General features: G+C 40.2%; 1 protein-coding gene across 1 annotated transcript in view; it reads left to right on the top strand.

Annotated features, from left to right (window-relative positions):
- GRIK1 (glutamate receptor, ionotropic, kainate 1) overlaps positions 1-27,733 on the top strand; it is a 151,048-nt gene that overhangs the window by 108,080 nt on the left and 15,235 nt on the right. Inside the window, exons 8-15 of the mRNA XM_010001824.1 lie at positions 6,292-6,399; positions 7,548-7,592; positions 10,570-10,683; positions 11,860-12,063; positions 12,673-12,896; positions 18,094-18,212; positions 22,349-22,566; positions 27,293-27,515. Of these exons, the coding sequence (XP_010000126.1) occupies positions 6,292-6,399; positions 7,548-7,592; positions 10,570-10,683; positions 11,860-12,063; positions 12,673-12,896; positions 18,094-18,212; positions 22,349-22,566; positions 27,293-27,515 (1,255 nt within the window). The remainder of the gene's footprint in view (positions 1-6,291; positions 6,400-7,547; positions 7,593-10,569; positions 10,684-11,859; positions 12,064-12,672; positions 12,897-18,093; positions 18,213-22,348; positions 22,567-27,292; positions 27,516-27,733) is intronic.

Here is a 27,733-nt window from a genome sequence, read left to right as displayed (position 1 = left end):
GTCCTCAGTTTTCACTAAGCAGCATGGGAATAGAAAAAAAGAAGGTGTGAGGGCAGCGTGTTCTTAGGCAGGGGTTTAGGCAGCTGCTGTAAGACTGAGCACACTGCTGCCTTGACACAAGAGAGAAATGGTGGGTAAATAGAGAAGAGAGATTTCTTAGGAAAGCCACAGGCTGTTCTGTGAGACATTGAAGAGCACTACTTTCCAGAGCAGTGATTGAACTTAGTGATGTTCATGGGTAGTCATCTGGAAGATTTTTGGTCTGAAATATTTAACAAATGAACCCTGACTACTTGAGGATGATGGATTAGGCAGATTCATTTCATAGCATATGTTTGAAATGCCTTTGAGTTCTTGAAAGGCTTATACCTACCAGATTGCTTTGTAACAATACTAGAGATGAGTAGTGGGTGTGAAGAATCAGAAAAGAAGGTCAAACTTTGGCAGTTATTCTTCCTAGTAAACAGAGTTTGTCTTACCATGCACAAAGAAAACTGTTACTAAAGTGTCTGGGTGACTATGAACTTGCAAACCCTAACTTTATACTACTGTGTTAATTGGGATTGGGATCACATTGCAACAGATACCACTTTCATAGGCGAGACAATGTGTAGAGAAATCCTGTTCCACACAGCTGACAGACTAAAGACACTAACTAGATAAAACCCATCATCCATGTTTTACAGAAGGGAATCACAGCATTTCCAGCTAAAGGACTTCTTCACTAAGATTTTTAGATCCTGCTGCTTTTGGCTTAGAGTGATGCAGCTACAAGTATGGATGGTGAACAGCCTTAACATGTAAGCATGTTGGAAGTGCCTACCAATCAATGATCAGTTTTGCCTTATCAGGTAACCCACAGCACAAGCTTCAGAGCTGTCTTGAAGTGATTTGCTCATGGATGCACAGAGTCCATGGTAGAGCTGGGAGCCAAAACCAAAGCTCTGGTATTTCCACCCATCATCTTGAGTGGGAAAAGTCCTCCCCAAGTGAACTGTTGTCCTATCACTGTGATATCAAGCCATTGGAACAACAGGGATGACAAGGAGTGTGGGGGGGCTTTGTGTGGTGCAAAGCAGTGCGTCATTTCCACCTGAGATAAGGGGATGTAAGTGCTGGCAATCTGTGAATGAGTGAGTAGGAGGTTGTGTGGTTGAGAAGCAGATTGTTTCAATCAGAGTACACTGCTCCAAAACCTAGATTATCTGCATTGAACAGCTATATTTTGACCACAGACTGTGCTCAGCAAATGGCTCAATGATGATGTGACCAGGGCTTCTGGCACCTTTTAAGTATCACTCATTTTAGGCCATGCACTAGCACTTAAATCAAAGTATCAGTGTGAAGTATATGACGAGCTCTTTTAGCAGGTCAGAACATATAAAATATGTTCTGAAAAAAGGTTTTGTGCAACAAATATGAAAATATCTTCTATATATTCAGATAAAATCACTCTGTAGTAACTCCTATTCATTTTTAGAAATAAATCTACTTTCTAGGTATTATTTAAGAAAATAAAACCAGAATGGAACTAGAGTATATAAACTTTTTTGTCAGATTTCTTGGTTACATTTTATATATCACACTATCAGAACCTCTCATATTGTTCTTTATCACTGCAATACATACTTATTCTTAGTATGCAGGTTCTAGGACCATTTGGCAATCTGTGTGTACATCATTCGATCAGTTATTTCCACTTGAAATTTGATTTCAGTGTAAGAATCCCTATTGGTATTAACCTCAGCCATATATTATCTTCTTGGAAAGCTGATCTTTATTTCTTAATAAATCCTCAAGGGATACAAGTCTAGCAGTTGTTTTGTTTATGTTCTTTTAATGAAGAGTTGTCAGTTCAGTGTAACAGAAGTAACAAACTTATAACATAAATGTATCCATCACTTCACAGACAAGAAGTAAGTTTTTTAAAAAAATGTTTGCTAATAAGAATGCATCAAATCCTAATATCAGATTACCTGCTGAGAGAAGTCCTACCAAAGTAAATAACTGCTTGTCTTTGAATTACGTAAATATTGCAGCATCAGAGCCCAGAGAATAACTGCAAACAGTATCAACAGATGCTGTAATGGACTATACTAAAACATGATAACAAAGATGCACCTGAAGAAATGTAATTTATATTTTGAAGCCGAAATATTGTCCTCTTTGCCCAGTCACATGTATAGCACTTTCTGTGCAAAAGAAAGATTGAGTGACAGACACATAGATCCATCCTCAGCAGGGGAGATGGTGAGTTCTTGGGTATTTTCACATCCAGAGTCTTGTATTGCTCATTTCTATCTTTGTTCTACTCTGTGGATTTTTAGTCCCATAAAAACACTCTTATATGTTGACTTTGGTAGTAATAAAAGACCATAGAATCATAGAATTGTGCACATTGAAAAAGACCTGTAAGATTGTCCATTCCAATCTTTAACATAACTCCACTAACCTCACCCTACCAGCCCACTGCTAAATCATGTCCCTAAGCACCATACCTATACTGTTTTAAAACACATTTAGGGATGGTGATTCAACCACTTCACTGGGCAGCTCGTTCCAGTGTTTAGCAACACCTTCAAGGAAGAAGTTTTTCCTAACATCCAATCTAAACCTCCTCAGTATAACTCTATGACATTTTGTCTCATCTTATTTCTAGTCACTAGTGAGAAGAGACTGACCTCCCCTAGATACAACCTCCTTTCAGGTAGTTGTAGAGAGCAAGGAGGTCTCCCTTCAGCCTCCTTTTCTCCAGGCTAAGCAACACCAATTCCCTCAGCCATTCCTTATAAGGTTTGTTTTCTAGACCCTTCACCAGCTTCATTACTATCCTTTGGAAATGCTCTAGCACCTCAATGTCCTTCTTGCAGTGAGGGGCCCAAAACTCTGTAATCTGTTCTATTTACTACCTTTTCAATGCTTGTAAGAAAGAGTCTGAGCAGTGCTTGTTCTGCATTATTTGCTTCTCAAGTACCAGTTGAAATGAACATATTGGTTTAATTTCCCATTTTGTTTAATAAAGAGGAGAAAGTCATAAAATGTTTACAATTTAGAAATAGCAATAATATTTACCTGATAAAACACACATATTGAAGAATGTGAGACCTTATTTTGAACCTTACACAAACACTTATTCTGAACCTTACATGAACATTGCATTGCCCTACTGCTGTAAACCAAGCTCCCCAAAGAGCAGCATTTCTTCATGGCTCTGTTGTCAGAGGCAGGCTGCAACCTTGCATAAATGAGTTCTAAGGCAAACAAGCACAGGATGTTACAAACAGATGCCAAAATCACATTTTTAAATTAAGCTGCAAGCTCTACTCAAAATTCTACAAACAAAATGGAAAATACATTATCTCCCTAAGAGTTTCAAATTGTGCCCTTAGTTCTTCTAATATTAAGGTAAGGACAGAGTGCAAAAAAAGCAATTTCTTTTGATCAATTACATGATTAGGTTTCGATTCAACTATTATTATATCCTGTAACATTTAACACAGTGTCACTAGAAACATTAAAATTGCTATAAATCTCGCATATAAAAGCATGAAATCTCATTCCTGTTTTTGACTATTCAGAAAGTTCTGCTTCATTTCTGTTCTTTAATTACATTGGAGAATTGCAACTTCTGCCTGTTGTTTGCCTGAACATGGTTCCCAGTAGGCATTTGCATCCTTGATTTACCTGAGAGGCATCTAGAAGTGATAATATACAGCTGATTCACTGTCTTTGCATGCAGCAGGCTGTTGTGCTTTAGGACTCAAATAGTATTAAATGCTTGGAAGTTTTACCATAGGCTTCAGAATGTCTGGGATGGACTGCAGTTTCCTAGCTCATTCCTCCATTTGTTTCCTCAGGAAAACTTTTGTTTCTGTCAGAAAAGAAACATCACCTGTCTATCTAAACATGCTGCACCCACAGGCACAACCATCTTGAAATGAGAAATAAAATTTTGCTCACTGGACTCAAACATAAATGTTATATTTTTATTTAGAATAAATAAAATAAATACAATAAAAATGAGAAATTAAATTTAGAATTCAAATTGTATTTGAAGTATGTGCCCTACAATTAGGGTCTGAAGAATCCCTTCAGCATTTAAGTGTAACTCTTCTGAGAAACACTCCCTGACTCCTGTTTATATTTAAGTCACATTTGGGTCATTATTTGATGGTCTCAGTGAGACTTAAGTTAGACAAAGGCTTTATGCTACTTTGAAATTTAAGCATACATTAAGCAATTTAAGATTGTAACATCTTTTCCTTTCATATTTTTTGTGTGGAGGTAAAAGCACCAGTGCCTCTTTTCAAAAGTGAGTTAGCATTTCACCATATGAATGTTTTTTAAAAAGAATGAAGATGTAGGCACCTGATGCCATTCCCAAAAATAACATACTGGTTTCTTTATTCAAGATCATATCATGTTAGCAGAGAAGCTGAGCATCTGATATGTAATCAATAAATGTGAGTGTTTCACAGAAGCGAATTGCCCTTTGAGAAGGAATTGGTCTCTGAATATCATACTTTTAAAAGTGTTTCATCTTTATGAATAAGAGATGAGGGTCATGTCAGAGTAGTAAAAGCACAGCCTGGAGAAGAGATATTATGTAATCAAATGCATTCACATCTCCCCTCTTGCTATCTTAATTATATCAGCAAACTACGAGTGCTTCACCATTTAGAGCTGAGATTTTTATACGTTCCCATGTGATTAAGATGGAAAATCTCATAGCAATTTTGTTACATTTGTGCTTTTCCCTTCTTATTTTACTTAATCATGCTTCAAAATCCTGCTATATTTCCATAGAATTCTAGATGCACCAGATTTGTCTGAGACGTGTCATGATAATACCCCAGCACCTAAGATTGAATCATGCAGATTCAGAGCTAGAATTTAAATTTAAGAAGTACAGGAGACATCTTTGTGTTTACTGGTTTTTAATGCAGCTTTTCTTATGTCATTCGTCTACAACAAATTGAATTAATCAAATTACTGTAGAAAAGCTTTCCATTTAAGAATTATGTGGTTGACACACATGAAGAAAGTATGCCATCATTTTTAACCAGTCTTTCTTGTATCTTGGAAGAATTTAATCTAATATAGGTGTTCCTAAAAATAGATTATATCTTCTGCAGTTTGAAATCCATGAAATACTTTATTTTGTAGGTAAGATTTAGCTTTGGGGACAAAATGGGAGCTACATGAAAGACAGATCTCATTTAAAAGAGAGTTTGCTGGGAAGCTTGCAAGATACAGAAAACTTTAATTGCAGAAGTTAGTTCTGGACTTTGATTCTGCTGCACAGAAGAAGCATTCTGCAGCACAGTGAATCATTATAGCTGTACAGACTGGTGTACAAAGCCCACCACTTCCACTTACTCCTGATGATAATATTTAAAGCAAGGAAAATGTGAGTTGACTGAATTATGATAGAACAGTAAAATACTGTCTGGACCAAAACTGATCATATGCAACCTTACATGTGTGTAAGACTTGCATGTACCTTACACTACAAAGCTTTTAGTAGGTGTCTGTGACTGGCTGATTTTTCCTGAAAGCCTGCTTTTAGAGCCATCATCATGTCATCATGATGCCGTCAACACGTGTGAGCAGTGCAGTGAGACAGTTGCAGTGCTCCCAACAGAATAATACACCTCATTTGCTTGCTTGGGAAATTGTGTTTTCTTCCCTGGGGATTCAAACTGAGTAGGGATTATTGAAACAATTCAGCAAAGCCCAGGATATTAGGAGTCCATTGCTGGTGGGAGACATTTAACCACACCGTGTACAAGGAATCAATCATGAATGACAAAAGCCCTTCTTTCATTTATGTCTTCCTGGAAGAATCTTTGTTTCTGGGGCCTTGAGTAGCAGAGACAGTATCTATCATATGAAACTAGAAAATGCACAAGTGTTGTGGAAGCTTTGGTGATTTGGGATGGTTAGCTGCCTTTCTTCATTGGGGACCTTCTGGAGACTCCCATTCAGCACCAATTGCCATTTGTTACATCCCTTCAGTATATCTTTTTATATGCAGTAGTAGACATATGTGAATCAATATATAAACTGTCACAAACTTGTGCCTGATTGTAAAGTAAAAAAAAAATATTGAAGAGAAAAGAGATAACAAAAAAAAGTTGAAGAAACTGGATTTTATGCAAGTAACGAAGCCACATATGTTCAAAATCTATTTGGAAGTGATTCAATGCTACAGTGAATTTAAAATGCAGTATTTGTTATGGCTTCAGAATATGGATTGTTAGAAGGAGGAGTGTTTTTGTGTTCACACAGGCACGGTGGGATGGCCTGACAGGGCGCATAACCTTCAACAAATCTGACGGCTTACGGAAGGATTTTGATTTGGACATTATTAGCCTCAAGGAGGAAGGAACAGAAAAGGTAACCAGATCCTTTGTAAAACAGTGACAAAAAGCTAAAATGACAGGAGCATTCTCCTCAGCTTGAATCTCCTGTGCTTGGGGTAAAACCACCTGTTCTCAAGATTATTTAAATCAAAACAAAGCTACTAAGATTGATTTATTCTTTTACAATGTGTATCTTGCATTTCAAGGTATGGGATAGGAATGTGGGACTGGCAATAATTATCTGAATCAAAATAATTATTTTAAGTGCATGTTCTCTTCAGTTCTTGCCACTGCAGCATGGTGTGGTAAATTCATATACATAGGTAAACCCTAGACTTATCTTTCTTGTACTGCTTGTAAAAATGTGACACGAGGAAGAGAGGAAAGCAGGTGCTTGAGTAATAGCCTCAGCAAGAGTTGAGGTGTTAAAAATGCCTCACTTATTTGAGATTACCTTAGTTCTTTTTCCCTCACATTCCTAATTGTGCTGAAATTGTGAGGCTACAGGGGACTCAGTGAATTGTAGCATCTTTGTTTGAAAAGAGAAATTTCTGTGTGATACAATTTTAGAAACTGGTTCTGCATTCAAATAAAAGGCAAACAAAATATTCCTTCAGGACACCTGGGGAAGCATGCCTCTGAAAAGAAAATAGTCTATGTCAAAAGATCTTGGTTTTCTTACTTTATTGCTTATGTATTCTCCTGAAGATGCCGAGGTATAAGGTGGGGAGAGCTCCTTGACTTGCAGAGACCATAGGAAGGAGCCCAAAGCCAGGGATGCTCTTGGCCATGGTTCACACTAGCTGGATGGCACTGCTGCATCCAAACCCCACTGTCACCAACCAGGGCCTGTGCTGGAAACAGGGGCAGTTGGGGAACCCTGGCGGGAAGCAGGAGGCCTCCTCCTGGCCCTCAGCCAGTTAACATGGGCTCCTGATGGGCACAGCAGCCCTTCCTCCAATACTGCCTGGGAGGTGGCTGCTGGGAGTGTCCAAAAATTTCTAACACAGATCATGTCAGCTGAAGACAGCGTTGTCACTCGCTCTGTCTATGCTGGCTTAATTCCAAATGATAACTGCTGATGGGCTATTTAAGACTTTAAAAGTAATTGCTCCCACATAGCTCTTCAGACCGGTTCTCTTCATTTTTAATGAAGCACTCTTTATTTTTCTCTGTACCAAGGCTGCTGGCGAGGTTTCTAATCATTTATATAAAGTGTGGAAGAAGGTTTGTACACAGACAGGTGATGCAAAAAACCTTTGGGCTGAGTCTTCAGGCTCATCCTTTGGGTTTTGACAGTGACTCTCATTTGCAGTTTAGAGACAACAATCTATCTGAGCATATGAATTTTTCTGGTAGAATAAGTTTCATCCCAACTTGATAAAGTGTTCATTCCAAATATTATAAGGACCTTGGCAGAATTATTTTTTTTTCACCAAAATCTTTTTTTTAATTAGCATTTTATTTCTTGGGAACCTTTCCCCTCTCTGAGTAGAGGCTCCTGGCTGCAGCAAAAGCAGTCCTTTTTGCAGCTGCTATCCTTCCTGATTCACCAAGTGTGGTAAATTTATACCTTTTCAAATATGTATTAGCATCATGAGCAGGGACTACTTTAACATACAGAGCTGAGGCTTTTTTTGCCTCCCACAAAACACGTACTGTGCAGGCAATGTCTGAGCACTGTTGACTCAAAATTTTGACAAGTATGTTATTAGCTCCTTACAGAAAATAATGTAGATTATTAAGCCAGTGATGTCATTCACTAACATACAGATATTGGAACAAAGCTTGTTTATGAAAGAACTAAATTTGCCTAGGAGTCTCAGTCCCCTAATTCACATGAGGTGAAAAGGCAAAAAATGTGGGAGTCAGAGACCAGCTCTGTGCACTGTTCCTCACTGGAGGTAGAACCCATGGATGCTATTCTGTAAGGAAAAGATAAGAACAGCATTCACCTTATTTAAAGTCTTCTGGAGTCAGAAGATAAAAATTTCTTGAAACACTTATAATTCTATTTTGTACATATTTCACATGGGTATTCTTTTCCACCACTCTCAAATACACAGCTAAAAAGACCTAGTATTTATATTGTTTTGGGAGGCATATTAATGCTACAGAATAGATCAGTGCAAAGCATCCTAAAACATTCTTCATGTTCTTATACTTAATGACCTTGTTTTAATCTTCAGTGAATCAGGCTAAGGCACAGAAGGCCCATTTCCCTCATTACTGGTGAATAGATCATCCTACCTGACACGCAGAATGCTATTGAACCAATCTTGCTTTTGACTCTAGGCATTTCGTACTATGCTGAATTGATTTAAACCAAATTACAATTGGTTCACAGTGCAGGCTTGCTGAGAAGGGCATATGACACCTCTCAAACTTGTCACTAAACTGCAATAAATCCCCCAGATTCACCATAGTGATGTAGTACCTTGACCTCATTCTTCCAGTGCCCCTCTGATCTCCTCCATCACTCTAATCAAGGTTGACCTGTGGTGTCATTCTTTTATCCAGATGTAGAGTGGTCTCCGGGTGTATTTTGTATGCACTGTGACTGTGTCACTCCATGTTCTCCATGGTTGTTCTCCTCTTCCCTGCTACCAGCTGGTAAAGCAGATCAAGTCAGTAACAATGAGCAGAACGGCTTTTTTATTAACTCAGCCACCTTGGTGCAAATTCAAGGACACTGGTTATTTACTATATTCCTGGCATGGGTTGTCATAATAGCCAATATTTTATTTCATGTGTGTTTTTCCCAGATCAGCTTCCCAACCTGATCTAGTTTTGGAAACAAAGGGAATGACCGGTAAACACTTGGGGAAAAAGAAAAAAACTTTAAAAAAAATGGCATGGCTATTCCCATTAAGCATAACTTGGAAAAAAAAAATTGTTAAAGGTGAAAACAATGGCACCCAGGGACACAGCCCAAACATTTCTTTGAAATTATACAGTTATTACCCCAAATCCACACTTAGCAGGCACAAACTAATCCGCTGGCTTTGGTACAAAGGCAACACCATCCTTGCCTCAGTTAACAATCAAAGAAAAAGATCCCAGCCTGCATCTGAAATGGCATCTGATGGCAAATTGAGACCTTCAGTACACAGGAGAAGCCAGCAGGTTTTGTCTTAGACTTAACAGTTTCACTGGCAATTCCAGCAGGGAGGATCTGAAAGCAGATCCTTCCCAGGTAGAGGTGAAACGTGCTGGCACAGCGGCTTGGTGATGCCAATGGCTGTGGATGGCTGATGTTAGTCCCCCAAGCTATCACTCTGGTGGTCTCCACAAACCCAGAATACAAACCGAACTTCCTGAGCCAAGCCCTTGCCTGGAGATTTCTCACATCAGCCCTCAGCCATGCTGGGTATGTAAATCCAAAGGTAGAAAACCAACCCTGAAGGTACTTTCAGACTCCATTTATGTTAAATAAATATTTACCTGACTAAATCAACATAGTTATAATTTATGCTGCCACAAGGTCTAGATCTAAATCCAGTGAAATCATGATGATCTTTCTCTTGAGGATCTGAAACAGGTATTAAATATTGAAATTCTTCACTGTCTCTGGGGCTAGAAAGGAACTTGACTTTGGCCACTTAAATTTACTCAGCAAATACTGATCAGTGGGTAAAATGGTATCACCTTGCTAGCTCTGTCATATACAGTAGTCAAGAAATGTCAGAATAATCTTTGCTAAACCTGCTGAAGGCACAGTGGAAGCAAAAGGCCAGTGCATCCATCAGTCTGCTTCAACGTATTTATTCAAGCTTTTAATCTGTTGTGGTGGGAGAGGTCTTGCCATATGTTTCAACTCTAGCATTTACAAAAAAGAATGAATCTAAAATCATACAAATAGACATTTGACATTTTTTAGAATGGAAAACATAGTCAACATGTCCCACTTTTAGCAAATTGGCTAGTAGACATCACTATATTGACATGCCTTATACTCTTACAGTATATTCATTTGCACCTGCTTTTGAAAGGGCGGTATGTTCCCTGTGTTTCCTAAATCAGCCATTTGATGTTGCTGCCTTATTCAGGTCAACAGCCATTTCCCTTCTCTAGCATTTCGTACTGCTGGTGTCTCTTTCTGTGGTGACTAGAGCCAATGCACCCTGCTGAGGTGGTCAACGTTTAGCGAAATGTTTCAGCTCACTGCAGCCGGGCAGCCGCTCACCCCCTCTCTTCTGTGCAGATTGGGGTTTGGAACTCATACAGTGGCCTTAACATGACAGACAGCAACAAGGACCGATCAACCAACATCACCGATTCCTTGGCCAACCGGACGCTGATCGTCACCACCATCTTGGTGAGTCTTGCTGGGTGGAGGTGACGCCACCCACCGCTCTGTGGGACGCCAGCATTGACGACGGTGGGCTACAGGGCTCTGTGCAGATGCCTTTGCCACCTCTGCCCTGCACTGCACCACTGTTTTCCACCGTACTACACAATGTTTCGTTAAACTAGGCTGTTTTCAAGCGATATTTTTTTAATTTACACTCAGAATCCACATACATATTCATCTATCCACAAGACTGATTAAAAAGTATCCTACTGTCAAAGACTCTCAGGATCGTTCGCCTCCAAAAATTGTTTGTTTTACTTCAGTATTTCAGAGAGAAATGCTGTGTACTTTTTTCCCAAGAATTTACACATACAAATACTCAGCTGTGTAAGCAGTGCTCATACATCCTTCCTTTTTACTGAAAATGGGATGATGAGGAATGAGAGAAAGTAGTAAACAGTGGATAGACAGATTGAGGTGAGTCCTTGCAATGATAAATGGAAAATGTGCAACTGGGTATTCACACGTTGTTCAACCTCATGCTTTCTCCCTGGCTAGTAATCCCACTTTTTTCAATTATTCAGCATAACCCCTCAGGAGGAGGGAAGGAGTTCAAAGGCTCCCTCTACACTCCTATTGCGACATTCAAATTCAGAAACCTTCTTGTCCTGATCTTCTATCCAAAATCCTTTAAAAAGAAAAGCAACAGGGTAATCTGCAATTGACCTGTGCTGTTCTCCATTCTCACATGTGAATGCCTGCTCAATTCACAGCTATTTTATACTTCTGAAGATTTTTTTCAATAGAGATTTAATTCTCACAGAATATCCAGTTTTAGGTTCTCCTTTTTCTGTTATTTAGGCTTCTCTCACCTTCAACATCCCTTACTATCTCATAGAGTGGGACAATGTAAAGTACTGATCTTGGATCTGATTTTGGACTGCTAAGCACTGCTTTAATTAAAGCCCCTGGGAGCTATGACTGGTCTGTTTCACTGAAAATGAGGGCTCTTATGCTTATCACTAATTGATTCAGTTAATTTGTTAACACACCTAAAACAGCTTTCCATGGACACAGTAAATTATTTGTTTCCATCTAATTGCAATCCATTTATAAAATATTCACATAATTTAGAGAAACTGATATAATCTGAAACAAACCTCTTTTCTATTGCTACCTGTCTACTGTATTTTTCTGTAGGAAGATCCCTATGTTATGTACAAGAAGTCTGACAAGCCCTTGTATGGAAATGACAGATTTGAAGGTTATTGCCTGGACTTACTGAAGGAGCTGTCAAGTATTTTAGGTTTCATCTATGAGGTCAGACTAGTTTCTGACGGTAAATATGGAGCCCAGAATGACAAAGGAGAGTGGAATGGCATGGTCAAAGAACTCATAGATCATGTAAGATTGAATTATCTCTTTATTCTCCTTTCACCTGTGACATTTTATGTGAAGCCAGTCTAAATTAAATGTTTGCTTCAGTTTACATTTTTTTTAAAGCCACCGGTCTGTCTTTATTGGCATTTGGCAGAGTAGGAAGCCAGGTCAGTATGTCTGAACCAACAGTTTGCAGGTGTTGGGGGGAACCTCCACCTGCAATTGGACAATTGGTTCTGCCCACTCCTTGGCTACAAGCTTCAATGGCAAAGGCTGAGCTTCCAGCTCACCCCTGCCCTGCAGCAGCCTCTGAGCTGCGGACATAATCCCTGCCCCAGACACTCTGGCACTCCTCCTTTGCAGTGTGTCCAGTTACACAGGACAGAGCCCCGTGTCGCTGGTCATACCTCTCCTACTGCCAGGAAAGTCACAAATATCCCTCTGCCTGCAAAAAGAGGAGACAGAGTGCCATGTGCCAAATAGTACCCTAGCAGTGTTAAATTTTGTCACGCACTTCAAATTTATAATCAAATTTCGTTTTGATTTTTTAACACTTGGGGGAAAAAATTGAGGAACAGTAGTGCATTTGCTGAACATGAAAAAGAATGAGTATTTTCCCATTTGTGTTTTCAGAAAGCTGATCTGGCAGTTGCTCCTCTCACTATTACCTATGTAAGAGAGAAAGTAATTGATTTTTCCAAGCCCTTCATGACGCTGGGAATCAGTATCTTGTACCGGAAGCCCAATGGGACAAACCCTGGTGTTTTCTCCTTTTTAAACCCTCTCTCTCCTGATATTTGGATGTATGTTCTCCTAGCCTGCCTTGGAGTCAGTTGTGTCCTCTTTGTCATTGCAAGGTAAGTTAAAGATGTAGTTTTATATGCATCCACATTAATTGCCTCTTCTCCCATAGGTCCTCCCGTGGCCTCTGTGAAGTAGATAAATATAATACTATCCTAGGGGTTTTATCCAGTCCTAAATCATAACATTCTAGAATGTCTTTTGGTATTTTCACATCTACAGTGCTATCACTTTTTTGATTTGCAATGTGATGAGATTTTACTTTCCTTACGGGCTTAACTGAGATAAATAACCAATGAAATTTGTTGGCCTTTCTTTGTCAGTACACAAGACTTCAGCAGACTACACATTGAAAAGCAGTTTATATTACTTGCATGTAGCACTTCTCTGTTCCCCTAACTGTGCATACAGTTAAAAGAGGATGTGAACTTATTTTTGCTGAGGGATGTTAATTAGCTGCACTCATTTCTCCTTGAAAATACAAGATGACATGCCTGGGAACCTGAGAGGACAATCTGCAAGGTGATGTATCCCCAAGGCTCTCTCGTAGCATTGTCCTGAGATGCACCCTGCCTGTCAGTGGCAAGGTCCCAGGGAAGTCCCTGTTCAAAACCAGCAGCAAATAAGCATACACACATCGCTTTTCCAAGTAAGGCCAAAGCTCATAATGTTCTCAAAGGCAGGTGCACCACAAAGTCTGTGGATCAGAGGAGCACAGTCACATCTCCAGAGGGCCAGCAGAGAGCTCAGTGCCCTTGTCACTGAACTTTACCTTAAAAACTCTAGACAGCTGATATGGTTTCACAAACTGAATACAAGCTACTTACCATGGCTCCAGAGACTTGCTCTGAGGCTTTAAACAAGAGCCAACCAAGCATGCAAGAAAATTACCTTAGAACTTTGATGGGGAAAAGGGTCATTTGAGGCCTACCTTTTTATATATTCCTTAATAAACCTGGACTCCAAACTGTCATCGTTATTGTCCTTCTCTTCAAATAGGAGCCTCAATTTCCAACCCTGTTTCATTTGATCTCATCCTATCCTTAGTTTTTCCTTTTCATAATTTAGAACATAAATACTTGTATTAGTGCTTCACAGAGATTCGAGTTTTGGTTCTTTTTAGTCAGGGTCCCTAACTAGTCTTTTCCTCACATGTATTATGGATTGTTTTGCTTATGCAGCAACAATATATTCCACATTCCAAAAGTACATGGAATAATAGGCCAAGAAAACATTTATACTGTGAAACATAAGAAATGAAGCAGTGTATCATAGGAATTCCACACATTCACATCACAACACAGGTAACATAGAAATGGTGTGATTTTTTTTGCAAATGATGTCATTCAACCTTAAGACGTCAGCAATAATATATATATCTGAATGTATACACAGGTATTCAATGTCATAAAATAATTGTAATAATAGTTACTAGTTCTATTACTGTAGCATGTTCTACCTGACATCCACTTCTGTGTGATCGAGGTCAAATGAAGCTCTTGCTTTTTTTTTTTTTTTTTCTCCAATTCACTGTTTTCTTTTAATCAAAAGACACAGACCTGCAAAACCTTTACTCACACAAGCAGTTCTGCTGAGGGGGACTGGCCTCGGACATAGATTTCTCTGTGGTTCACTGCACAACCTTTGTTCCAGGTGGAAAACCTCTGTGAATGCTTTGTTTGTTTGCATGTCTCTATACTGGTACAAAAGTACAGAAATCTGTGGGATTTGCTTTTTCCTTTAAATTGCCAAGAATGTGAAAAAGGAGGAGGGAATTAGAGGAGGAGAGATCATGGGTTAACTTATTAGTGTTGGCCCTAGGTAAAAGGGAGAGTTCATCCATCCCTGGCAGCTATGGGACTGTATACAATTAGTCATGACTTCCCACAAGCTCTTTCAGTGGCTCACTGTACCATAAATAATAACTCTTACTGTACGCAAATCATGATCTCATTCATGGTTTTTTTTTTATTATTAAATCTGCTCAACTGTGACAGATTGACTTTTCTACCATAGTGTGCCAAGACTAAAAACATCCCATAGTCCTCTCCACCTCAGAACAGGCAGAAGGGAAAACAAAGCCCGAGTTATCCTCACCACTTCTATTTTTTAAAATAGCAGCATCAAGTTTCCAAGAATAAATAAGCATCCAGGTCCCCTGTCTGCTCGCAGAACTGCCCACATGCAGATGAGTGACCAGAAAACCAAAGGGAAAGCACAGAACTCACAAATCATCAGCTGTGAAACCTGTTTGCTTTTCTCTTGGCTGTTTAATATTGTTGCAGATCACAGTGGAGCCTTTGGATAAATCCGTAGGTTCACTCTGTGTAACTGTGTTGGGTTTTGTTTCTTAAATGTATCTAAAAAGCAGTAGGTCCAGGAGCAGCATAACTCATGAAGCCTGATTTCTCTGTAGGTTTGTGTCTCACGGTGGATTGTGATCACCTCCTGAGGTTTGTTTGTCTGTGTGTTTGCTTCCCCTGCAGCTGAAGAATTTATAGGCAATCTTTCCCATGCGGATTAACTGATATGTAACGAGTTGTGAGCTCATCCTGCAGCTTCCCTCCTAGTGGGGCTACCACTGCAATGTTTCACAACACTTGCAGGATTATAATAACCTCTAAGGCCTCTACCAGTTTGTCAAATATGGCTAAAATTACCTAAAAGACTTACATGTCATTGAAGGTATAGACCCACACACATTCATAACACACAGCACAAAACCCAACTTGTCACAACTTAAATATATCAAGTTTGCATATCATTCTCATAACCCACCTATCTTGGAAAAAGAGGAAAAGATCCCCCTATTTCAGCAAAATAGTTAACATAATTTTCTGAATGCTTTTTTGTTTTTTTTTCTGATATAAACATTATTTTTCTAAACTCATACTTAGAACCAGTGCCTGATTAGATCACAGCTTTACAGGCTGAAGTAAACAAACTCCGTTCATGTGTCATCCTCATATACTTTAGACTTTATAAATTTTATTTTACTACAGGAAGCTAAGCCATTCTTACAGTCTGTATCTATACCTGTTCTCATCTCCCAATTATGTCAAGGTTTCTGTAAGATTTGCCAAGTATTCCAGAAAATAAAGGTTACAGTGATTTTAAGAACCTCAGGAAGCATCCACTTTTTTAACACTGCTGTAGTAAATTAAATAGTTAATAGTATTTTTATATCAGTTCACGGAAGACAAATGCTTGGAAATAACCCTCATAGACTGAGATAATATTTCTGTTATTTCTTCAGTTTTCAGGAGCTGAATAATTTGGTTTTTAGCCTTAGGTAACCCTGTCATTGTTATATTAATTTTTAAACTCAAACACTGAAGTTTTTATCAGAGCGAAGGGTTGCAGACTGACAAAGCTCTTTTCCTAAGTAGAAGGGCAGTGAAGAAACAAGGCATTTTCTTCCAAAAATTTCCCTTTACTGCTAATGGCATAAGCTGTGCTGTTGATGTTGATGGTAGAGCTAGGTAGGTGAAGTGACAAGCAGTGGTGAATAATGTCACACAAAGCTTGTGTAAAAAGGTGCTTAAGTGACCTTGAGCATCTCATATCAGAAAACTCAGCACAGCTACTGAGGAAAAAAAACAGGAGAAAATGGCCAGGAAAACAGAAGGCCTGAACAGTGAAGCAGAGTAGAATTGTAACCCAGCCTCTTAGAGCTCAGCACAGCAACAGAAACACAAGAAAATTAGTTTTTGTTTCAAGGAGTAAAAGAAATAGACATTCTAGTAACACATTAAAATATATCCTCAGTGCTATAAAAATCTCTCCAGTCTGGCAGAAAGAATTTTGCTGCCAGAATATCATTGCTTCTTTCTAGAAACTGCTGTTTCACTCTTTTGATGGGGACATTTGTGTCCAACGTACCGGACATGGTTGTTGTCTGAAGCAATGCAGAACTCCAGCCTTAGGCTTCCCAGCCAGGTCAGGTGGAGTTATTTGTAAGTCTTATTACTGTCCTGTATCAACACTCTAGCACCCTGTGGGGAAACACTCAGCACAGGATGTCTTCACCTGTATGGTATTTTGCAACTCTGGCAACCTACAGGTCCTAATTCTGGGTCTATTGTTAAGGATGCGTTTCCCTAAGGATGAACAAACTAAGTTGGGAACAGTTTTGTTACTGCAGAACACTTGCTTCCATTATTCTAGCACAATTTTGAAACATATACTGGGGAATTGCTTTTATTTTAACTGCTATATGCAGAACTGTTGTATCATGAACATGAAATCTGCAGCTTTTGTTGTGATGTTTAATGCTATCCTACTAGTAATGGTAAGATTGTGCAGCTAATGGCATCCTAAGTTACATACTGTTTCAGTTAGTGGGCTCATTATTATCAGAACTCATTAGTCAAGCTAAGCAAGGCACTCTGCTTGCAACTGCATAAATTCAATGCTTAATTATGTTGTTGAAACAGTAATTAAAATGTATTGCCATTACAATGACAATTAAAGCTATATTCATAAACTTCCTGAGAAAGTATCAGCACACCACGAAGCAGTGGGAAGAAACAGCAGGCGAGGTACCGTGGGAAGAATCAGTTCTTAAAGGAGCTCTGCCGAGCGCCACGCAGAGCAGAAGGGGCACGGTTTGCGGTTGCAGGATGGTGTGTGGGGAACAGAGAAAAGGTCTTCCACTAAAGGCCATCCTCTGCCTAATTCTCTCCTTGAAATGCCAATAACGTGGCCCTTTCAGGCCCTGCAATTTGCTCCCGAATGCCTTCCAAGGACCTGCAGCCTTTTCTTCCGCTGCCGCAGCAGCCTCACACAGGGAGAGCACGTTTGGCATCGAGCATCTGGACTGCAAACAGCAAACAATGGTTGCCTTTAGAGGGCTGCTACTCCTTCCTTGTTTCCTAAACCCTTTACCAAGGAGCAGCTACATGGCTTCCATTTGTCCCCTGCAAATGTCTGTCTGTCTGTCGGCGGCGTGGGCAGGCAAGCCAGGCAGCATTGCAGTGGCCTCAGCCTGGAGGGCTCTGACCAGAGAGCAGAAGGAGTGAGGTAGTATCTCTGTACTAGATCCGGACTGTGAAAATGGCTCCTGGCTTTGCAGCACTGCTCCACTGCTTGCACGAGGCAGCTGCAAGACATCCCACAGCCAGCCTTTCAGCTGAGGTTTTCTTTTCTCATTTGCTTCATTAACCTCCTCACTTTGTGCATTGTTCAGCAGTTTTGCTGCCACTGTGTGTTCTCTATTTGATGTTTACGGATTGTTTCTGTTAACTGCCACAGGTTTACACCATATGAGTGGTATAACCCCCACCCGTGCAACCCAGACTCAGATGTGGTGGAAAACAATTTTACTTTACTAAATAGTTTCTGGTTTGGAGTTGGAGCTCTCATGCAGCAAGGTACACCGGTTACACTTCGTTATCGCACACGTCCCACAGTCTGCTCAAGGGCTTCTGTGCTGGTAAACTCCACCCTCTGTAAATACAGCATATACTGTAAAACCTGACCTCAGACACTGAGCAATAGAAGAAAGGAAGAAAACTCTGTCCCACTGCAACCTGGAGCAGGCAGAGGAGGGGAACTGTGAAACCCAGAATAGGGCTGCAGCAGGAGAAGGGAGGGAAGCCACCTGAGAGAAAGGGAAGCAGACAGGGACACATGGGAGTTTCTGGAGCTGAAATGGAAAATAATTGCAAGAGAAATATGAAGTGGTTCATGCTGAAGTTGAGTTTATTGGTATAAGAGGTTTAGCAACAGGAAAATGTTGGACTCCATCCCAGCAGAAACAGTAGCAGCCTTAGCTACCCATGAAAAACTTTTATCTGCCAAACAAAAAAAAAATTAATAAATATGCTCTTTCTTCAGAAGGGTTGTTAAATTTGTTGGCACTCGTCAAACACTTTGTTTAAAATCAAAACCAAACCTTTTTTTTTTTTTTTCTTTTATGGCTTTTCTGCAGGTATGAGTCCCATCCTTCTGTAAATGAATCCAACCCTAGAAGCAGTAACTTAACCCAGTCACAAGTGCCTGTTGCTGATGGTTTGGGGAACAGCTGACATTTTGCTCAGTTGCCAAGGAAGGGCAGTGAAGCTTACTCCATTTGGAAAGTCAAACAAATATTTGTACTAAACACATTTGTTTATGGTGTGTATGTTCTAAGGTTTCCACCAAAACTGGGGTCCACTGAAAAGAATAAAAGTATTTTCTAACATTCATTTCAAGTCGAATCAAAACTGAAAAAAAAACAACCCAAAAACCAGCACCCTATGACAACAACCAAAAAGGCAATCCAGAAGAAAGCCCAGAAGTGCCTTGGTATTAAATCCCTAAACATTTAAGTAAGGAATATAAAAACATCTCTGCATTTATCCAGGTACAGTTTATTCTTCCCTCTTTAAAAGAAATGAGCAGCAGTTTAAAAAAAATAAATAAAAATGAGGATTTTTTTTCCTAGATATGGTTGAGAATAAAGTCTGTATTGTACCTAAGGTGCACTAGTTTTTTATTGGTGCACTAATGTATTCACAGAATATAGAGCTTCCTCTTGGAAATTACTTTGAAGAAGGTTGGATGAAGGAAGAGCCACTCTTTTGCTTTTGTTTTGTTTTGTTTTTCTTCCAATTTATCAGTAAAGCACTGACTGAGGTTTTACAGTACCAGGCAGGTGTGTGTATATAACTGTGATTGCCCTGTGTGTGAAAGTGCCCCAGGATTTTGTGTTTTGGTGTACTGCCTTTTTTGGAGTTTACCATCATCCACAGCAAACTGTGGGATGCAGTGTCTGCTTGTTACCACTACCTTGGGTACATGACAGTCAGCCCCAACCAGACTCTGCTTGTCTTTCAAGAAGATTAAAAACAGAGCAAAAGAAAGAAAGACAGACAGACAGAAAGAAAGAAAGAAAAAAACATTTGTAAGGCAACACAAATGTTTCCATGTACAAACTTGTGGCGCGTGTGTTTGTAAGTGCATCATCGTTAATGTGAAGAGTTTGAACATGATGTGGTTGTTTGTGACCCTCTGCGTCTAGCGTTACCCTCTTTCTTGTTGGCAGCAGCTGCTTGTTATGCTTGATTGGAAGCCACTTGTTATTAAATTTTAAAATGTGATGATCAGACTTTCTCTTTTCTACAGAGCGTGAGCAAAGTCTGGATCAGGATTGGCTGTCATGTCTGCCATAAAAAGGCACTAGAGAGACCTCAGCAAGTATTGTCTCTGACCCCGAGTCTTGCTAGCAACGCTTTTATGTAGACGTTACTTCCCCTGTTTTTCCCCTGAAAGTCTCAAATGTGTTACGCCTACTCTGAAAGTATCCAAACAGGGCACATTTCATCCAATCCATTCAGAGAAACTGTCGCTTTCAGAAAGGCAAGCTGTACATCAGAGCCCCAGTTCAGCCAGGCGATGGGTCAGACCAGGACTACCTCATTAAGGAGAATGCTTTGGGAGCAGTAGGTGAGCATGGAGCAGGTATGGGTGCATTTTGCTGGAACTGAGGCCCTTGAAAAGGTGAACATGGAAATAATTGTGGAAGTGATCAAAAGAGATGCCAGGCCTGCTTGGTCCAGCTGGAAGCAGAGTGTTCTCAGCACTTCACAAAAGCAAAACTGTAGCTCACTGCATAATTGATAGACTCTGGCATCTTGAGCTTAATTGAGCTGAATGTTTTCTGCTGCTTCTTCGCAAACTTTGCTAGAGGAAATCACAGGAGGTCTGGCATCTTACCCCCCAGATTCAGCATGTAGGTCTTCTCTGACTACTCTCTTATGGCTCTGTAAGGCTGAGCTGGCAGATTTCATGGTTGCCTGTTAAGATATCTGCAAGGTGTCTGGCTATTATGCATTACTGGGGTGTACATTGGGATCCAAGTGTAGAAATTATATTTGTGTAGCTGTCTAAGCTTAAAAAAATAATACCTTCAGAATGACCTGAATCAGCACTCCTAGAAGTCAGCTTTTGCAGGTAAACCCCAGCTTAGAAATAAACATGTGCTTTTCCTGACTGCAACAATAAAAAAGGAAAATATTTCATTGTACTGAAAAAAAAAAAAAATCTAATCTGAAAAGCAAGAGAACACAAGTAAGCACAAACATAAATCTAGGTAGAGCTACAGGTCTTGAAACGGGTACCTTTAGGTTTTGAAAATGTCAAGTGACAGTTTTTGCTTTTAGACTGCTGGCTTGATTTTAAATCCATGCAGCACCAGAGCTGCACAGGCCTGCAAAGGGAGAGCATCTGCTCTTGCAGTTTGGCAGTTCTGTCAACCTACTCAAACCCTTGGGCTATGCTTAGCTTTGACCTTTAAGAGACACGTCTCCATGTTTACGAAGCTAAGTTAAATCTGTTTAGTTGTTGTTTGGAAAGTTTTTGACCTTTTGGTCTTTACCCCAAAAGTCACATTCAGACTTTTTGTAAAGCCTGAAAATATTCTCAGTAAGGTTTCAGTTTCTTACAGAAACCATTAAATAGCCGGAGAGACATAATATGTCAACATGATTTTCCAGTAATAGAGAAATATTTGTCACATCAAAAGCTTAAAGTGCTGAGATCTCCATTCATAGGCACTTAAGTACTTTCTTAAGTCCATTCTTCAACAACAAAATTATTGTGCTTAACTTCAAAGTCATAAGTATTCACGTGGCTGTATAAATGCTTTGCTGAACCAGGTCCTTGAATCCCACATAATCAGCAAAGTTCAGTGAAGAAGCCTTTAGAAAAAAGAGCACAAAACTTGTATCGCAATGCTTAGAAGTATGAGCACCTGTGTGGCTTAGACAGTTTGAGCTGTTTAGATGCCATTTCAGAGCACTTAACACCTGCCTATGCTGTTTTGTGGGGGTTTCTGACAATGGCAGACCACTTTGGTACTTGTCAGTTCGATACACAGGCGGATCTGCTGAAACCTTTGCAGCAGCAATGAGTGTTACATACATCATCCAAAACTTTGCATTGCCTTGGAGATCCAAAGGGTATGTCCATTTGCCCTCTGAATTTTCAAATGTAAACCACGTGTGTAATAAGATGCGTGCTGGGTTTTGAGCTCAGGTTCCCACAGCCAATGAGTTCATTGGAAGCATATTGATCTCCCTGTTTCTGCTTAGGCACATCGATAGGATGCACAGGGCAGGTTTCCTGTGTAAAGTATTTCTGCCAGGCAGCTTGTAAGCAGACTAGCATTCTGCTGAAGATCTCTGATTAAGAAATTGATTGCAGTGTACTGGCAGAAGGGGATTTGGGAAATGGAGAAAAATACTAGTATACCTTGCAGGGTTAATAACACAATGAGCATTAGCTCAGAGATGCAATGGGGCTTAGACCCAAGGATAATTCCATTTGTCATGTGTCATGGCATACATCCCTTTCACAGTGTGTTACCATTATAAATGTTAGCTATGCATCTGTGAGATTATTGTTTAAATCATTTTATCATACTACAGCTCATAAAAGCATTCCGTGCCTAAAAACAGTCTGTGGTATCATAAAAGGCAACTTTCAGCATCATTTTAATATGATTGTTTTGATGATATTGTAACAGGATCAGAGCTGATGCCCAAAGCTCTTTCTACCAGAATAGTTGGAGGAATATGGTGGTTTTTCACCTTAATCATAATCTCATCCTATACTGCCAACCTGGCTGCCTTCCTGACTGTGGAGAGGATGGAATCTCCCATCGATTCAGCAGATGATTTGGCAAAACAAACCAGGATAGAGTACGGGGCTGTTAGAGATGGATCCACAATGACATTCTTCAAGGTAAGATGGCATCAGCCAGCCCTATACGATCGGACTGCGGCGATAAACGTTGTGGCGGAACCACAGCATTTGGAAGGATTAGCCTAATAGGTAAATACATCATCTGCCCAATTCCATAGAGGATTCTTCAGCACTATTAATGTAAAAGATGGGCAATTTTTCCCCAAGATGTATGGAGAAACAATCTGATACTGTACTGCTGTGAGGGGCAAGCCCATGCCTTTGATGGGAGAATCTGGAAGGAACCACAGCATGAGTGTGATGACACTTTACTCCAGCTTGTTTCTGGGCGTGGGGTCTTATCTTCTTACAGCCACTTGGCTAAGATCACTTCTGAAGGTCACATTTGCACCACAAAAATACTGCAGGCAGTGAACATGCAAGGTTGCTTGTCCCTTTTTTTAAAAATGGTCCATGGCCAGTATTACGCAGACTAATAATATACAGGCCACATACAGCCATGAACACATCTGTAAGTAAAAGAACATTTTCTGTGGCTAATTGCTTTGTAAATAACTGCATTCTTTTATTTTTACTGTTAGTATTACTTACATAAAAATGGGTTAATCTCATTACATGTCAGTGTAAAAGCCAACAGGCTATAAATATAGGATATATGCACAAAAATCCTGTGACAATTATTCTTAATTAGCAACTTCATAGGTAGTCTCAGCAGGGAAGTTAAGCACTGAATGAACTGGTATTATGCTTTTCAATGGAGCATCTGGGAATGGTGTTTATAGATAGTCACACATGCCTTTGAAGAGGATGAGGCACCAAGGGAAAGCAGGATGTGGGACAAAATAACACTCATGCCACACAGTTGTGCAGAAGTGAGCAGCTTCAGCCTCTGGTTCTGAGAGCCTGGGAGCCTGAGCTTTAACCACAAACCCTTCGGCTTCCATGTGAGACAAAGTGCTTCCACGCACAGAGACAAAAAAGGTTGTGGTAAAGTATTCGGACCATCTTTCAAAGTGAAAGTCTTATATAAAGTCTTATATAAAAGGGTGTTTAAATCATGTAGTAGATCTGATAGTAGGTTAGTCCTGATGGAGCTGGCAAGGGTGAAATGTCCTTGTAACAGTTCTCCCATGGCTGAATACAAATGTTTCTGTACTGAAGGAAATGCACAAGCTACAGCCTTTTCCAGAGCCTGGTTATAGGCAGTTCTTGAAATCATGACCAGACATTTCCATTAAGATATGCTGGATATATTCCTGGAAATTACATAAGCAAGTACCAGACTCTCCTCAGGAATATCAGGCAGTAGTACATGGCCTATGCCTACTTCTGAAGGGCTCTGGGAAACTCTCCGGGTCTAAGAGCACTTCACTGCCCCATTACTCTCACTGCTATTCTGAGGTCATAATCAGTATCAGAGAGAAATCTTCAAAACCTGTTGCTTCTATGTTTTTTCAGAGGAAATAGCTTTTTTAATTTCAGCATGAGAAGTTCAGAACAAATTTCTAAAGCTGTTTCCAGTTTTACACTGGGTTGGTTTGTTGGGGTTTTTGCACCATTAATCCATGAATTTAAAATTCCTACGCATAAACAAATGTAAGCCCTTAAAAAATCTTTCAGATAAGGTGATTAAATATTTATATGCTATGCCTGCTGACTTACTTGTGCCTGAAATACACATGGACACAAAAAAAGACTAGTGAAAAGACACTAGCTTTTGTACAGAATGGAGATGGATTCTCTGGCAGAGTGAAGGTGACATAGTGAAAGATGCATGAAAAATACAATTTATCACACTTGTAAACCAGTGAGACAGATACAGTCTTATATAAAAGGTGTTATTTTTATTATAAAAACCCTCCACGATCCTCACAAGATTAGGATTTATTTATGCTGTCCAAAACTTAAAAATAAATCATGGAGTAGGTCTCTGTACAATAAAAACAATAGGTACCCATTTATGCAAAAGGAAGACTGTGTGCTCTGTGAGGGCATGGCTTTGCCTCTCTTGGACTGTAAAATACTGCATATACTTTGTGAGCAAAGTAAGCACACATACACACATGCCAGTGAGCTCAGGGCTGGGTTGCACTAAGGAAGGGTCATAGTCTCAAGTGCTTTCTGTGCTGCAAGATTTGATTTCTCTAAGGGCTGTGCCCAGTACTTAAACCAAAAGTGCCAAGAGAAACAGCAGACTTTTTCAGACCAACAATTGTTTAAGTGAAGCCATGACACTCCGAGTGTTCCTTGCTATGGAGGAGAGAGGAACAAGAGAATGCCTGTCTGGTAGGCCATGAGATGCAAAGCCCAGATAAGAGATGCACGTGCCAAAAGGATTATTGAAGACATAATGTGCAGAAAAAGAGCCTGGCATGAAGCAAACAATGAAGAGCTTTGGTTTAGGATTCTGTGCTTAAAAGTAGCAGGAGGAAGCCCCTGAAAGATAGTATTACACAATGTACCTACTGGATGGGGTGCAGGTTGGGAACCACATGAGAAAAGCAAAGTATTTCCACTACTTTTCTGAAAACTTTATTTGCAGTCATCCAAACTTGCATCACTTTTTATTTAGTCTTGTTCATAATGCCTATACTAACAGATGTGCTTTTCCACTAATACCTGACAGTAGTATCTCTGCTGCAATCGTGTCCCTCAAAAAACTATTGCTAAAGAGGCAGTATTTCCAAATAAGTTTCTGCAGTGACTATGCCTCAAGTCAGGCAGTGGGGGGAATAAAAACAAAAGCAATTGAAATGATTTTTAGGGAAAAAACGAGAGTTCTGACTTTAAAGGAACCTCAGAGTCAGCCTTGTCCGTGTACACACATCCCAGTTCTGGCCATACCAGTTGAAAATACCCAGAAAATAGTGCCTGGACAGTTAAGGAGTGCTCCAGAGAGGGCACAGGGTTCTAGGCAAGGGAGTTTGCAAGACCCCAAGCAGCAACCACCATCTGTCTGTGTGTCGAAATCTGGGGAAAGTCCAACTGAAAGCAAGATGTTTCACATCCACAAGTCGTGTCACAAACATATTTCTCCACACCACTGTCCTGCTCTGTTTCCAACACGTCTATAAATCTGCTGCTTTCTTGCCCCTTTGATAATATATCTTAATCTCATGTTGCAACTCTTGCCAGCTCCTACCTTCTTAAGTGCAGACGTTTCCACTGCAATCAATGAGAATTCAAAAGCCAGAATTTGACATATCACGTATCCTGAAAAAAATGGGAGTTGGCAAGTCAATAAGGTCTTTCTTTGAAACTCATCTGAGTAAGGAATACATCCTTCCAGTAAATTCAATATCAGACTCAATTTACTGCATAAACTTAACATTAATTTTAAAAGCTATTCCCAGGTGAGCAATAAAAATAGTTTCTACTAATAAAGAGCCATTTAACTATCTTCAAAGTTTAGTGGCATCCTGTGGCTTACCAAACTTAGGTGGAATTTAAGTGATATTCACAGGTATTCAATTTACAGGTGAAGCATTTAAACTCAAAGAACCAGAAAGTGACCTTCTCACAGGAATCCCCCAGACACTGGTGTTTAAGTAGCCCCTATGATCTCCACACAGAGAGCTTAAAATCAGCTATGATAGCTATCAACCAAAGATAAGACCCATGAAGGAACAGAGGATATACTGCCCCAGAACTGGGGAAACATAAGTGCATGGAGTACCTTCAGCTCATGTTTATATTAAAAAGTCAGTTTGTGTGTGCCTTGCTCATGCTAAGCTGCAGCAGCAGCACTGGTAGGCTTTGCTATCTTGAAACAAAATCATTTCTATTGGCAGTTCCTAGTGGTCCAGCTAGAACCACAGTCTGTGGTTTCACCTTGATATTTAATCCAAGAGTGACATTGTGTGCTTAACGTTGTTTGAGAATGTACAAGGAATAGAGAGGTTTAATCATGTCAGTACTCTGAGAGCACTTGAAGGTTTCTGGTTTGTAGGTGACATATCTTTAGAGTAGCAGGCACAGGGCTCCAGCACGTTGCTGAGCAGATTCAGTTATTCTCTTCCTCCAAGAAGGGCAGGAGGGCACCAGCATTGCTGTTCTCTGCACAGTGCCTGGGTCACTCAGGGCTCCTCCAGCACTGGGAAAAGAGTGGGGAGGAAAGGGATGTTCAAAACTCTGTGGAGGTTGTTGAGGCTTCTGGCATCCATCTTCCATGTGCAGCTGGACATTGATACGGGACACATACATGTTTGCCTGCGGGCAAACTTACCCTAACTTCAGTGTGAGAAAGATGAAGCCCTTAAGTCTGGCTGAGATGGAAAGCAGAAAGTAGAAGTTTGCTTAGAAGTAGGTTTGGGTTTATTTCTCAAGCTTTATCCTTGAAGTACATGACTTCTAGGCAAGTGTTATCAATACTAAAGAGTCAGTACTTAATTTCTCTTCAGGCTTTTGAAACAGAGCATTTTCTCTGACAGGCACAATCAGAGCTTTTGAGTGCAACAGTATCCAGATGCACTAACTTAGCTGGGTTATATGCAGTAATTCTGTCCCAGCGTTAGCCCAGATAACTTCAAAGCACTTCAATGTCATGCCAGCAATTAAGTCCTTGGCACTGCAAGTGAAGCAAAATAAAAAAGGATTCCTTGGCATAAAGTACAGTAAGAGAGAAAGGCTGTGGGAAGGAAAACCCTGCTACCAGCTCTCATTCAAGAGCTGCCATTGGCACCACTCACAACAAAAGCCTGAGGTATATTTTACAAGTGTAATTTGTGCGCTAGTGTGATTCTGTGCCCTCCTTTCCCCTCCTTAGAAATCCAAAATATCAACATATGAGAAGATGTGGGCATTCATGAGCAGCAGGCAGACAGCACTGATGAAGAACAATGACGAGGGAATCCAGCGCGTGCTCACGACGGACTATGCGCTGCTGATGGAGTCGACCAGCATCGAGTACGTGACTCAGAGGAACTGCAACCTCACCCAGATTGGGGGGCTCATCGATTCCAAAGGCTACGGCGTGGGAACCCCTATTGGTAAGATGCTTTCCAGCACAGGTGCTGTGGGGCACACCCAGCAATCTTCTCTTTGGAAGTGTAGAAGGCCATGTGAATCACGTTTAGAAACCTTGCTCTTCAAAACTGTCAGGAATGACACGTAAGAAAAATGAGAAGCAATTGCAAGATTCTGCAACTGCATCATGAACTTCCATGTTGAGACCTAAGCAGAGTCTTAAGACTCTGTGAACTCTTTC

Source organism: Chaetura pelagica, unplaced genomic scaffold (assembly GCF_000747805.2).
Source record: "Chaetura pelagica isolate M959 unplaced genomic scaffold, ChaPel_1.0 scaffold637, whole genome shotgun sequence".
In the NCBI taxonomy this organism is placed as follows: Eukaryota; Metazoa; Chordata; class Aves; order Apodiformes; family Apodidae; genus Chaetura; species Chaetura pelagica.
Note: the sequence above shows the minus strand (reverse complement) of the source record. Positions and strands in the feature narration are given on the sequence as shown.